Source organism: Amblyomma americanum, chromosome 2 (genome assembly GCF_052857255.1).
Source record: "Amblyomma americanum isolate KBUSLIRL-KWMA chromosome 2, ASM5285725v1, whole genome shotgun sequence".
NCBI classification, from domain to species: domain Eukaryota; kingdom Metazoa; phylum Arthropoda; class Arachnida; order Ixodida; family Ixodidae; genus Amblyomma; species Amblyomma americanum.
Genome location: NC_135498.1, coordinates 217,728,848 through 217,742,310, shown reverse-complemented (window position 1 = coordinate 217,742,310; position 13,463 = coordinate 217,728,848). Strand labels below are relative to the sequence as shown.

The following is a 13,463-nucleotide window of genomic DNA, read 5'->3' as shown; positions in this document are numbered from 1 at the left end:
CACTCTTGCAAAGCAGCGCCCCCACACGGCTGCCGGTGGCATTCATTGCCCTCTGTGCCACTCCTTCTTGCGGGCGCGCTCAGCACGCCAGCAAGTATATTTTAGGCGCTATAGCTAGTTAATGTTAGTGATACTGATGCTGATATGGATAGCGGGAGCTCATGGCGGAGGAAAATGATGATGATGATAAGCCGCCGTGGGCGGCATTTGGAAGCTCCTGTGTGCGTTCGTTGCCTCCGCGGTCAAGCGCACAGTTGCTCGCAGCCGGAGCTGATCGCAGAGGCCACAGCGTGTGCATTTCAAAGGCTATTGCCGCGCGGGTTATGGAGAGTTTGGATGCGCCCATACACGAGTGCGGCCCTTACACGCGTTGTTTATACGGTAAACACCCTTTTATTTCACCCTAAGGGGGTCCAAGTAAAAATGCAAACAATTGCGGGTTGACGAGGTTCACTGGTCACTGACCAAGGTCAACAAAAAAATGACGTTTCGGGAGCGCTACGGCTCCCTTGTTCACAATGAGCAACCAGCTGGACGTCCCGGGCTTTTTGTAGCGGTTACTATCGTTCTGAGGCATTTCGCGTAGATAGGGTGCAACGTGCCGTCATTCTTATTTATTGTGTTGGGCGTAGTCTGGATGATTAATGACTCGAGATTTCGGCGGGCTGATACATTCTTTTCCGTTGTCACTATATCTGCTTCATCCCAGTTAATTTCGTGACCAGTCTCTTGTGCATGCTCCGCGATTGCGTTCGTTGTCACTTTTCCTTTTCGTACATTGTACTGATGTTCTTTCAGGCGTCTCTTGAAGTCTTTCCCCTATGTAAACTGATGAACAGTCGGCGCAGGCAATCTTGTAAACCACGCCGGGAAAACTGGCACGAGGGAGCTGGTCTTTCACGTCTACAAGCTCATTTCTTATCTTGCTTGTTGGGACATGTGCAACATGGACGCCGTGCTTGCGGAACATCCGCACCAGCGCCTCGCTGATCCCCGGTACATACGGGATAGCGGCTCGTTTCGGTGCGTTAGCAATTTCGTCTTCCTGGGCAGCAGGCTTACTTGATACAGCCACTCTTTGCGTGTTCCGAATGAAGGAAAGCGGGTAGCCGTTTCTTTTCAAATCTTTTTCCACTGTCTTCATTTCGTGGTTTAGGGCGGCGTCTTCACTGCATACTTCCCTGGCATGGTTGATTAGAGATGCCACCACTGACCGCTTATGACTGACAGGGTGTGCTGAATTGAAATTTAGGTACCTTCCGGAATGCGTCGGTTTCCGGTAGACGCGAAAAATAAGACCTGTTGGAGTACGGGTTACCACGGTGTCGAGGAACGGAAGGCAGCCGTCAGTCTCTTCCTCAACAGTGAAGTTGATTGAGGGCTTAATGGCATTAAGCTGATCGAGGAAAGTGCGGGTGTGCTTCCGGTCTATGACGCAGAAGCAGTCGTCCACATACCTAAAAAATACTTTTGGTCGCGGTTGGAAGGTGGCCAAAGCTTTGCTCTCGATGGCTTCCATAGCGATGTTAGCCGCTGTGACCGAGATGGCTGCCCCCATTGCTGTGCCAAAGGTCTGTTGGTAGAAGTTGCCGCTGTACGTAAAATATGTGTTGGTGAGACAGAACTGCAAGAGTTGGCAAAGTTCCGCTGCTTCGAATGGTGTCCGATCCTGCCACGAGGTGTCATTCTCGACACGTTGCTTACATGTCTCAACTGCGAGATCAACAGGCACGCTTGTAAAAAGCGAGCAGACGTCGAAAGAAACGATCTCATCTGCGTCTTCTAGGGCGACCTCTTTGACCCTGTTGATGAAGTCGGATGAATTCTTGATGTTTGTGCCTGTCTTGCCCACCAGCGGTGAGAGAACGCCATGAAGGTACTGTGACAACGAGTATAAAGGAGACTTTCTAAAATCCACTATTGGGCGCAGGGGAATCCCTGGTTTAAGCACCTTTGGTAGTCCGTATATGGCGGGCACTGAGCCGTTTGTACATAGCAACTGATAATAAAGCCGTTTCATAGATGGAGGGATGCCCTTGAAGATCTCTGCTAGCATTTTTTGAAGAGACGTCTGCACTTTGGGAGTAGGGTCTTTCGGGATCCGGCAGTAAGTGGTCTCGTCCTGAAGCATGGCCTCCATTTTTTCCGTGTAAGAAGACCGGTCAAGGATAACAGTGACATTCCCTTTATCTGCCGGTAGGACGGCTATATCCTTGTTAGCATGGAGGCTTCAGATTGCTGAGCGATCATCTTGACCAAGAGGGCGGTTTGATGACGTCTTCTTCATGTGTGACAACACACCTATCGCCTTTGTTCTAACTTCGTCCTGAACGTCTCGTTCCAGAAGTCGTACGGCCCCTTCTACGGCACATGCAACCTTTCGTGGGTCCGGTGCCTTCCCTTGGTTGAAATTCAAACCTAAGCTGAGCACCTTGGCTTCGGATGTTTTCAATTTGTAGGACGACAGGTTCCGTGTTTCGAAGATTGGTGCGGCCCTGGTCGCTATCCCCTTTTCAGCAAGTAAAGTCTGCAGCTTTTGATCCTGCGATTTCAGATGTCTCTCCTCTCTTCTGTACATTTCTTGGTTCGCAACCAACTGAACATTGGCGAGGGCATCCGGAGTGATAAATTCCAATTGTCGCTTTGCAAAGAACAGTTCAGTTTCTAAGCGCTTCTTTGTCAGCTTGCATTCTTCAATCCTTGCTTGAAGGAGATGACGTTCAGCTTTTGCAACCACATGCAGACCAAAACGTGTCTTTACCGGTTTCTTTAGACGCAAGGGTCTTGGAATAACGTGGTTAGACTTACAATAGAGGTTGAAACGCAGGTGCGTGGAGTAAGCAGCAAGTCTTGCTGAGGTGCTTACAAAACGGTGTATTCCGGTGACGGCCGGTTGTCCATATTGATGGCGTAAAGTGATGTAGTCGAGGGTTCGACGGCATACCGTCTGGTCAGGAATCATGGCTTGATGAGGTTCACTGGTCACTGACCAAGGTCAACAAAAAAAATGACGTTTCGGGAGCGCTACGGCTCCCTTGTTCACAATGAGCAACCAGGTGGACGTCCCGGGCTTTTTTGTTGTTATTGTTTTTCATTTCTGAAGTTTTGCTCAAGAAAATTTTTGTTTAACGTGAGAAAAAAATTTGAAATTGAGCTCTTGCAACGTAAGATGTGTTGTCTCTTTGCGCCTCTTTACCGCAGAGTACAGCACCATCGACACTGTGGCCAGGCGAAATGTACAGTTCTTGTTCGTAAGTGAAGTTTGCATTGCAGGCAAGCATCAGAACAATGTGTAGTCGAACAGATATTCATGGGAAAAGATTTTCTTAGCGCTGCCGGGGCCGGCACACGCACCAGTGAGATTGTTATAAAGTGCCGCATTCAGTCATTGCTGTCAAAGCCATGAAAGATGTGTAGAGGACGTGAGGAGGAGGCGATGCTGCGCCACGGTGCTGCGGCTGCGGTATGCTCGGTCTTCGAGTGTGAGGCACCTCCGTACGATCGGTCCAAGCTCACTGCCAGTGTTTTTCGTGTTATCCGAAACCATGGTGAGGACTTCGCTCCATCACGTGTGCTCCAAGGCATGTGCTTAGCGCGACCTTATTTGGACATAAATAAAGGGTTGGTTTTGTGGCTGCTGTGCCGGTTGGTCGTTCCTTCCTCGTGGTCTAATTGAGACGGCACATTGAATACCCTTGCTTTTCTGCTCTTTGATGCCTGACGCCATAGCTGGTTCGTTCGAACTTTGAAAGTGAAAACGATCTCACTTAGCATACCACTCGCCGAATGTCATGCGATATCTGCCTTAGCTGCAGCCCTAAAAATGCACAACTGCAAGTGAGGGCAAACTGTAGTGGTTATCTGGCCATAACTGGGTCATGCCAGGTGCCGTGCTCTACACTGAAGAAGCACAGGAGATGACACAACTTGTGGTGAAAGAGCACAACTTCAAAAATATTTTTCTAGCTTTAAACAAAAATCCCCTTGATTAAAACTTCAGCAATGAAAGGCAATAACTGTTCTACTACACCCAGCATCAATTGCATTTTTACTTGGACCACCTCGGGTAGAAATAAACAGATGTTTATGGTACAAAACGCACTTTTTTCCAATTTTGGTATTTTATTTCACTTAGACATATTCAGTTTCACCAGCTGTAACATTTTTTATAGGTGACAGACATATACGAAAGCAAGATGGCCATTTTTAAATTTCAGTGAGGAACTTCATATTTAAAAAAAAATGTCACAATAGTATAATTTTACATTTTATTTAAATTCTAAAAATATATACCTTCCAAAACTGCATGATCTGAATTTCGTTGAAACAGGTTAGCGCTAAAAAAGACGAACACAAGGCGAGAGAAGGACGACACGACACAGATGAGCGCTGCTAGCAACTGGTTTTATTTTTCGCTCCAGGGTACGTATTAAGGGCTTGTCACATCACATCATGTGCACAACCAGGGGGCGTCAACATATTTTTTTCCATATCATTGGCAAGCATATCCATGCTTGCCATTCCATAAACTCAAGATTAGCGAGTGATACTCCATAACTTTTTGATATGAAAACAAATATGTTGATGCCCCCAGTTGTGCGCATGATGTGATATGACAAGCCTTTAAATATGTGCCCTGGAGCGAAAAATAAAACCAGTTGCTAGTAGTGCTCATCTGTGTCGTGTCGTTGTTCTCTCGCCTTGTGTTCGTCTTTTTTAGTGCTAATCCGTTTCAAAGAAATGTTTAACCAACTAGCGCAGCACCAAGTTTTACTAAATGATCTGAATCATTTTGAATTATTTATTTATTTTGTAAAGAAGTAAATCAAGGAATAAATGTGGACAGCCACAATCTTTGTTAGCACACTGCAGCTCAGTAGTCAAGCGTTCGTGAGTGCCCAACTGAACTTCGTCAGCTTCGTCTTCAGTCTGCTTTCTCTCCTTTGGCGGCACTGGCCGCTGGGGCATCAAGCCCCAATTGTCTGCCATACAATACTCCCGGGGTGAAAAGACGCCATCCTGGCGGCCCACGGGCGCGACATGATAGCGGGGTTGTAGTAGGGTTTCAGGCAGTCGAAGTGGACAATTTCATGACCGCGGCGGCGATGATCAGGCAAAGATGCAAGGGGCTCGATGAGATAGTTAACTGGAGATGTCTGCTGAACTACGCGGTAGGGGTCGCGGTATTGGCTCAGCAGTTTTATAGACTGGCCCGGGCTAGAGGAGGGCACCCAAAGCCAAACTAAGGATTCAGGAAGGTAAGCCGGCGGCAGACAGGTAGAAGTGGCGCGGGCACTTTGCTGACGGTGCTGGTCGTAGGAAGTAAAGGAGCGGGCTAGTTGACGGCATTCTTCGGCATGCGCAGCCGCTTGAGAGACTGTTGTAAATTCGGAGGAATCTGGGCGGTAGGGGAGTATGGTGCCCATAATGGAAGATGGCTCCCAGCAGTAGAGAAGAAAATATGGGGAAAAACCAGTAGTTGCTTGCGTTGCAGAATTGTAAGCCTCGGTAACTAATGGTAGAATGCGGTCCCAGTTTGAGTGATCGGATGAAATGTACTTGGCCACCATTTCGCCGAGGGTCCGGTTAAAGTGCTCGGTCATGCCGTTCGTCTGGGGATGGTATGAAGATGTACGGTGAACGATGTGACACTCCCGAAGAAGGGCTTCCAAGACGCCTCGATCGCTGAGCAATTCCTGAGGCACACTGCGGCGAAGAATGATGTTCTGAAGTATGAAACTGGCTAAGTCGGAGGCCGTGGCACCTGGTAACATGGAAGTTTCCGCATAGCGCGTGAGATGATCTATGGCGACAATGATCCAACGGTGCCCTGCAGAAGTGCTAAGAAAAGGGCCATAAAGGTCGATTCCAACAGTCGAAAGGGTGGGCAAGACAAGGTAAAAGTTGAGAGGAGCAGGTGAGTGCTGTGGTGGATCCTTGAGACGCCGACATTCCAAGCAAGAGCGGACGTACTGACGGACAAGACGGTACATGCCTCGCCAATAATACTGAAGACGTAGGCGGGTAAAAACAAGCCACCGCGGTGGCTAAGTAGATATGGCGCACGGCTGCTGGCCCGAAAAACGCGGGTTCGATCCCGGCCGTGGCGGTCAAATTTCGATGGAGGCTAAATTCTAGAGGTCCGTGTGCTGTGCGATGTCAGTGCACATTAAAGAACCCCAGGTGGTCGAAATTTCCGAAGCCTTTCACTACGGCATCTCTCATGGCCTGAGTCGCTTTGGGACGTTAAACCCCCATACCCCATAAACCGTAGGTGGGCAAAAGTTTTCAGCAGACCGGCATGAGCGCATTGCGAGTCGTCATGATAACTGGCACAAATTGCAGTGCGGACATGCCATGGAATCACGAGCAGCGATTTGTGACCATCTGGAAGGTAGTTGCGACGGTACAGCAGCTGGTCCCGCACGACAAAGTGATGAGCTTGACGACGGAGTGCTCTAGAAGGGGGGCGTGCTGAGCGGTTGGCTAAGACATACATCAGAACAGAAGCATCCAAGGATCCTTGCGCTGCTCAGAACCCATATCAACGGTATTAAGAGAAGGTGTGAGGCTGGAAATAGAGGGTTGGTCAAGATCAGAGAACACAGGGGAGCAGGAGAGGGCATCAGTATTGGAGTGTTTCCGCCCGGAGCGGTAAATGACCTGAATGTCGTAATCTTGTAAACAAAGAGTCCAACGAGCGAGACGGCTGGAAGTCTCCTTGAGTGAAGACAGCCAGTAAAGGGCATGGTGATCTGATATGACAGCGAACGGGCGCCCATATAAGTAAGGGCGAAATTTTGTGATCGCCCAAATAATAGCCAAACATTCTTTTTCCGTGACTTTCGTGAGTGCACGGCTTGCATAAGCAACGATGTACTCATTGAAGCCAGGTTTCCGCTGAGCAAGAACGGCACCCAGACCGATGCCGGTGGTGTCCGTGTGGAGTTCTGTAGGGGCGGAAGGGTCGAAACGGCGCACGATCGGAGGGGAGGTGAGAAGATGGCGCAGCGTTTCAAAAGCTTCGTCGCATGCAGTAGACCAGGTCGGTAAGTCGTGGTCGCCGGCGAGGAGTTGTGTCAATGGGGTGAGAATGCCAGCAAAATTCTAGTTGTCATTAGCGCGCGGCAGGACCTCTGCAACCTGCTCCTGGATGACACGCTGAATGGAAGGCGACAGCAATGACGTTGGGGCGGGTGGGCAGGTAACCAACGATAACTGGTGGGCGAGCTCCTCCCGCACAAACTGCTGGATGTTCTGAAGAGTTGGCTGATCGTGAGCAAGACCGCCTACAGCCAAGCTCGAAAGGGTGTCATCCGGACAAATGGTACGGCGGTGACAAGATACTGTTTCCAGAGCTCGCCATAGCTCTGACATAAAGAAACGACGTCGGAGACGGTTTGAGGATTTTTGGACACTAACATATGAAATGCGTCGTCCTCAATCCCTTTAAGGATGTGTTTGATTTTGTCAGCTTCGCTCATGGATGGATTCAGTTGCTTGCATAAATTGACGACATCCTCCATATAGCTTGTGAAATTCTCACCGCTCTGCTGGGCCCGACTGTGCAAGCGTTGTTCGGCATGAAGTTTTCGGACAGCGGGGCGGCCAAAGACATTGGTCAGGCTGGTTTTGAGGGCCGCCCAGGTAGGAAAATCGGCTTCGTGGTTGCGAAACCACAAGTTGGCGACGTCGGTCAGATAAAAGATGACGTTCGTGAGCTTAACGAAGTCACCCCATTTGTTGTAAGCGCTCACGCGTTCGTTGGAGGTGAGCCAGTCTTCTACGTAGGTATCGTCTGTGCCGCCGAAGATCGCAGGGTCGCGCTGACGTACAAGACCGGGACAAACTACAGCGGCGGGAAAAGTTTGGCCAGGCTGGGTCGGGGTGTCAGTCATTGTGGTAGAGCCTGGTACGGGGCGTAGGTCTTCAGGTCCGTAAGGTCCATAGCTCCAGGTTGAAAACAAGCCACCTCTACCAAATGTAAAGACGTAAATCAAAGGATAAATGTGGATGGCCACAATATTTGTTAGCAAACCGCAGCTCAGTAGTCAAGTGTTCGTGGGCACCCAACTGAACTTCGCCAGCTTCGTCTTCCGTCTGCTTTCTCTCCTTTGGCGGCACTGGCTGCTGGGGCATCATACCCCAATTGTCTGCCTTACAATTTGTACAAATAACTCACAGGTTCCACACTACAATTTGTACAAATAACTCACAGGTTCCACACTTGGAACATTGTTTGAGGGGAGGGTTTACAATATTTTGCAGAAAAAAGATGGTACAAAGTGGAAAAGCACAAAAGTAATCAATATTATATATATTGGACTGCAAACAATACGTACTTGAAAGAAAAACAGATTATACTGACACAGAAGAAAAAACAGTAAACGAGTAGCGGCACTGCATGGATTCAACTTACACATTACGAACTCAATCTATGTACTACATCATGGATGCATAAAGGTGGTCAATTTGTTTTTGAACAGTAATGGGTCACGTATGGTAGCAATGCAATCCGGAAGATCATTCCAACACTTGATAGCACGTGGCAAGCCAGAAGAATTAAACGCGAGTGTTCGGCCAAATTGACGTTGGAAGCTTAGATTATTATGTAGGCAACGTGAAGTGCGCATTGGGCGTGTAAGTGGTAGTGTTGACGCGTGACGACTGTATATTAGTTTCTGTAGTAAGAAAAGAAGTGCGATATCCCTACGTGTTTGTAAACTTAGTAGCGACAAAGATAACTTGATGCTTGTTACGCTGGAATGACGGTTGTAGTCGTGAGAAATACAACTTTTGTCCGTAAAGTTTCAAGACTGATTTATTTTCTTCTCTAGAAATGATTCCCCAAAACCAATGTCGGTGCATATGTGTTGCGCCATTTTTTCGGGCTAAGTTGAGCTATTTATGTCAATTGCTGCGGCAGACGCTAGATGGTACTACATGTAGAAAAATACTTTGTCACTAGTCGTTTGCGCATTCTATTGTGAGTGAACGTGGAGAGATGGACAACCACCTGGAACAGCTTGTAAACATAAAATTCTGTGAAACTTGGCAAGACAGCAACACAGACATATGAGCTCCTTCGTGATGCTTACGGCAACGAGACATTATTGCGGGCGCGAGTTTTCGAGTGGCCCAAGAGGTTTGTTTCGGGAAGAATGTCGGTGGAAGACAACACAAGGCAGGGGCGCCCTTCAACCTCACGGAATGAAAACAACATGGCTTGGATCAGGGAAATCGTACAGCAAGACTGCACCATTACAGTCCGCATGCTATCAGATGCTCTCGACATTAGTAAGACAACATGCCACCAAATTCCGAGGCAAAGGAGGATGCCGTATTAGTCAACAGCATCACTGCTGAAGACGAAACATGGTGTTTTCAAAAACAAAGAGGAAGACAGCCGTATGGCGGCTCACAAGCTCTCCGGCGTCGAGAAAGGTGCGGCGAGAGAATACCAAAACAAAGACGATGCTGACAGTCTTTTTCGATGCCAGAGGCGTCATACACCATGTGTTTGTCTCACAAGGGCAGATGGTGACTTTGGAGTTTTATATCCACATGCTCCAACACATGCGTGATGCACTGCGACGCCGTTGCCCTGACTTATGGCCATCTGGACAATGGAGCCTTCTCCACGGTAACGCAAGGCCGCACACTACTCTCACTGTGACAAAATTTCTTGCCAAGCACAGCATTACTGTACTTCCCCATCTGCCATACTCGCCTGACCTCTCCCCATGTGATTTTTTTCCTGTTTCCTCGTGTGAAAAGAGCCTTAAAGGGTCACTGAATGGGGAGCGTGGAGGCCATTCAAGACGCCACGACAAAGGAGCTGACAGCACTGCCAAAAGAAGCATTTTCCAACTGTTTCCAAGACCTCGAGAAGCGTTGGAAGCTGTGTACAGATTGAAAAGGAGACTATTGTGAAGGGGGGCTGCGCAAACGATACCAATGTTAAGAGCGTTTTTTTTAATGGACTCTGTCTTGGAACTGTACGGACAAAGGTTGTAAAGCGCGCTGCATGGCTCTGAATTGCGTCGAGGGAATGAATTAAATAAGCCTGATGTGGTGACCAGATAGCTGATGCATATTCTAGTTGGGGACGGACAAATGTTAAGGTAGCTTGCGGGTAGAAACAGGTGCGCAATGAAGATTTCTCTTCAGGTAGCCAAGCGTGCGCGATGCTTTGGCAGTCATGTTTTCAGTATCTTCCGCCCAAGATAGGAATGCACTCGTTGCCAGATTAGCCACTGATGATCGGTTGTAGCTGGTTGCTGCGTCCAATCCTCGGGCCATTGCATCAGTCAAGGCACAGGCTCGCAGGGAGGCTGTGTCAGGCATCGCAGCAAGCATGCCGAGTATAAGGTCAGCCTGGAAGAAGAGGCGGCGTGAGTACACCATTCTGAATGCGGTGTCGTGCCACGCAGGGGCGGCTGTTGGAAGCTGCTTATATTCCCGTTGGTCATCGCTGATAGTGGCGGAATGCGCTCGTTGCCAGATTAGCCGCTGATGATCGGTTGTAACTGGTTGCTGCGTCCAATCCTCGGGCCATTGCATCAGTCAAGGCACAGGTTCGCAGGGAGGCTGTGTCAGGCATCGCAGCAAGCATGCCGAGTATAAGGCCAGCCTGGAAGAAGAGGCGACGTGAGTGCACCATTCTGAATGCGGTGTCGTGCAAAAATTTGAGCAAAAATCATAGACAATTTATGCAGTGTTTTTTAAAAAATTGGCTTTTTTTTACCTATTATTGAGTGGTGCCTGTTTCCGCACCATTCCGAAGCGTTCAAACTGAGCTCACCTTACGAATAAATTTTTTCGGCAAAAATATTTTAGTCTTAGATTGTACACGTTGCGATAAGCTTCCATGAATTTTTTTGAACTAATTGGAGATGGTTGAGCACAACGTCTGAGATATTTGGCGTGGAATGACCCAACAATGATAGCAACATAGAAGTAGCAGTTCGAGCAACAGATATACTAACTCTTCTGTGTGGTTTAGAATAAAATTTCCACACATAGTGGACGCTGCCCGGCACATAGTGAGAATTTCAAAATGCAGCAAAAGGAATTCAAAGCATGTTTTTTGCACCAAAATTTCCTAACCTGAATGTTAAAAAAACAAAACCAGTAGCATAGTTCAGAGACTTCTGGTCTTTGGAGGGCCTCAAGGCTCACACTGATAACACACATGAAAGGAGCCGCCTGATAAGTATCGCATCAACTCGTTTCGCGATCCAATGAAAAAGAGGAAGTGGCTTTACAAGGAGACGACGGGCCATTGCATAGAAGAACTGACCATGATGAAGATGTGCGATGGCAGCATCTCGCCGAGCAGCCCGTCCAGAGTGGAGGCGGCAGCCGTGCCCGGTCCAAGCACCAGGTGCATGCGGGGCAGTGCGACATAGCCTGACAGCAGCGGGTACAAGTTGTACGTCAGGGTCTGGCACTCACGTGGAAGGATGCGGAAGTGCAGCTGCAAAAAGGAAATTATGGGGCTTAGCAAGAGCTGGGCTGCTGCGAAATGCCCTGCTTATCTGTCAGTATGAAGCAAAATGACATCACTGTGTTTGGACCCATACACAAACTTTAAAATAGTTGGCAAACAGTCTTTGCTGTTTGGACCTCTTAAATCTTTCCCTACCATGCCCACTAAGCATCATTAGCCTGCTAACGATCATTTCACGCTCCGATTTCGGAACCTTTTACGTTGCCTATGACCATGCTGAGCTTGTAGGCAAGGAGCCCAGTTTCGTTTCCAATGTAGTTTTCTTCTATCTTGCAAGGAGGCAATTTCGAACGTGCCGCTAAGACGTAGAACTGTGCTCATTGCCTGTCATGTTGTCCACTAACGACGACTTTGCCACTCGACTTCGGAGGCTTCCGCGTAGCTCAAAGGCACGATGCATGCAGAACCAAAGTTTTGTTTACGATGTAGTTTTTTTTTTTTTACCTGCAAGGCGACATTTTGTTAACCCACTCCAAAGACGCGGTACCGTCAAAGTGGCTTGGCAGCCTCCGCATGTGCGCCGCATTCTCTAAAACATCGCAAATTTCAAGACTCTGTTTCGTCCAGAAGTTATTTAATCGATGACCCCCGCAGCAACGAGTCTGAGGATGATTCAGTTTTGACATCAGTGGTGACGGAAACCAGCCTAAAACACAGGCGGCTGCACTCCGATGCACAACTGTAGGGTTTCCAGTTATTGTTTTGTACGAAGAATACTATTCAAGATAGAACTGATTTTTTTTGGATGTAGTGGCCAATAGAATAACAGACATTTTGCATATTTGAGATGATTTTGTAGCGCCCACTCTTGGGTGGCACCAGGAACTCGGATAGCACGCGCCACCCGGCGAAGACAATAATGACGGCACCTGGCCGTAACTCGTGCAGCCATGGCTTGCAGTTCTGTTCTGGTGTCGGTTCGCAGCAATGGCCTTGTTCCTTCGCTCCTGAGGCGTTAAGCCTACACTGGTGACCTAGGACGAGCAATGACCGATCCCGCAGCATCCACGGAACAAGACTCATGTCCGCAGGACGTTTCGTCACTGCAGGTTCGCCTTCCACTTTTCTGGCCCCAGAACGCGCAAGTTTGGTTCCACCAGATCGAGGCGCAATTTTGCCTTTCCCACATCAGCTCGAAGACGACGCGCTACTACCATGTCACCTCGAGTCTTCCTCCTGACGTTGCTGGTGAGCTCTCCGACGTTCTCTCCGCCCCCATGGGTGCTACACCATATCAGCACCTGAAAACCAAGGTGCTGGAGAGATTTATGCCAGCGGAACGCAGACGCCTTCAGCAGCTCCTTACCGAGGAAGACCTTGGCGACCGGCACCCTTCCCAGCTTCTGCGCCGGATGCGACAGCTTCTCGAAGAGCGTGATATCCCCAACCACTCGGCGTTGCTTCGAGAGCTTTTCCTTGTCTGTACGTCGAATACTGTTCTTAGAAGAAACTATCAACTTGCGTGAAAATACACACGCCCATAAAACTCACCACATGAACTTTGGTATGTTCCATGTCCTTGCACTTTCTTTCATTCACTACGACGCTTCGACAAAAAGATCAAATAAACTACTTTGTTGCCTGTGATTGCAGTGTTGTGCGTCTGATGCATTGTCAGCTGTACTTTGAAAGGTAGGATGGCCATTCTGAAAATGCGAATGCATGGAAAAGCTTGGTTTTGGTTGCGGTGCAGTACCTCTTATAATGCGGATTTTCCCGACTCCCACGGTTTGCGTTATAAGTGGTCTATGCTTGATGGATATAACGAAGGAATCATGATTTCCTTTGGAAGCTTGGTGAGCACGGGCTACTACGAAGCTACGGCTATAACGAAATAATTAATGGGCCTCTTCGAGTTTGATATATCCGGGATCAACTGTATAACAGCTGCACCTTATGGTACTCACCTATGGGGCAGGTATGTGGAGGCTAAGCAAAAGGGTTCAACTTA

The 13,463-nt window shown here is 48.5% G+C and overlaps 1 protein-coding gene across 2 annotated transcripts in view; it reads right to left on the bottom strand.

Annotated features, from left to right (window-relative positions):
* The window catches only part of gry (trafficking protein particle complex subunit 11 gry), a 374,318-nt gene that overhangs the window by 33,934 nt on the left and 326,921 nt on the right, over positions 1-13,463 (bottom strand). For both annotated transcript variants that reach the window (XM_077655723.1, XM_077655724.1), the window contains exon 29: positions 11,303-11,479. In XM_077655723.1, the coding sequence (XP_077511849.1) occupies positions 11,303-11,479 (177 nt within the window). The remainder of the gene's footprint in view (positions 1-11,302; positions 11,480-13,463) is intronic.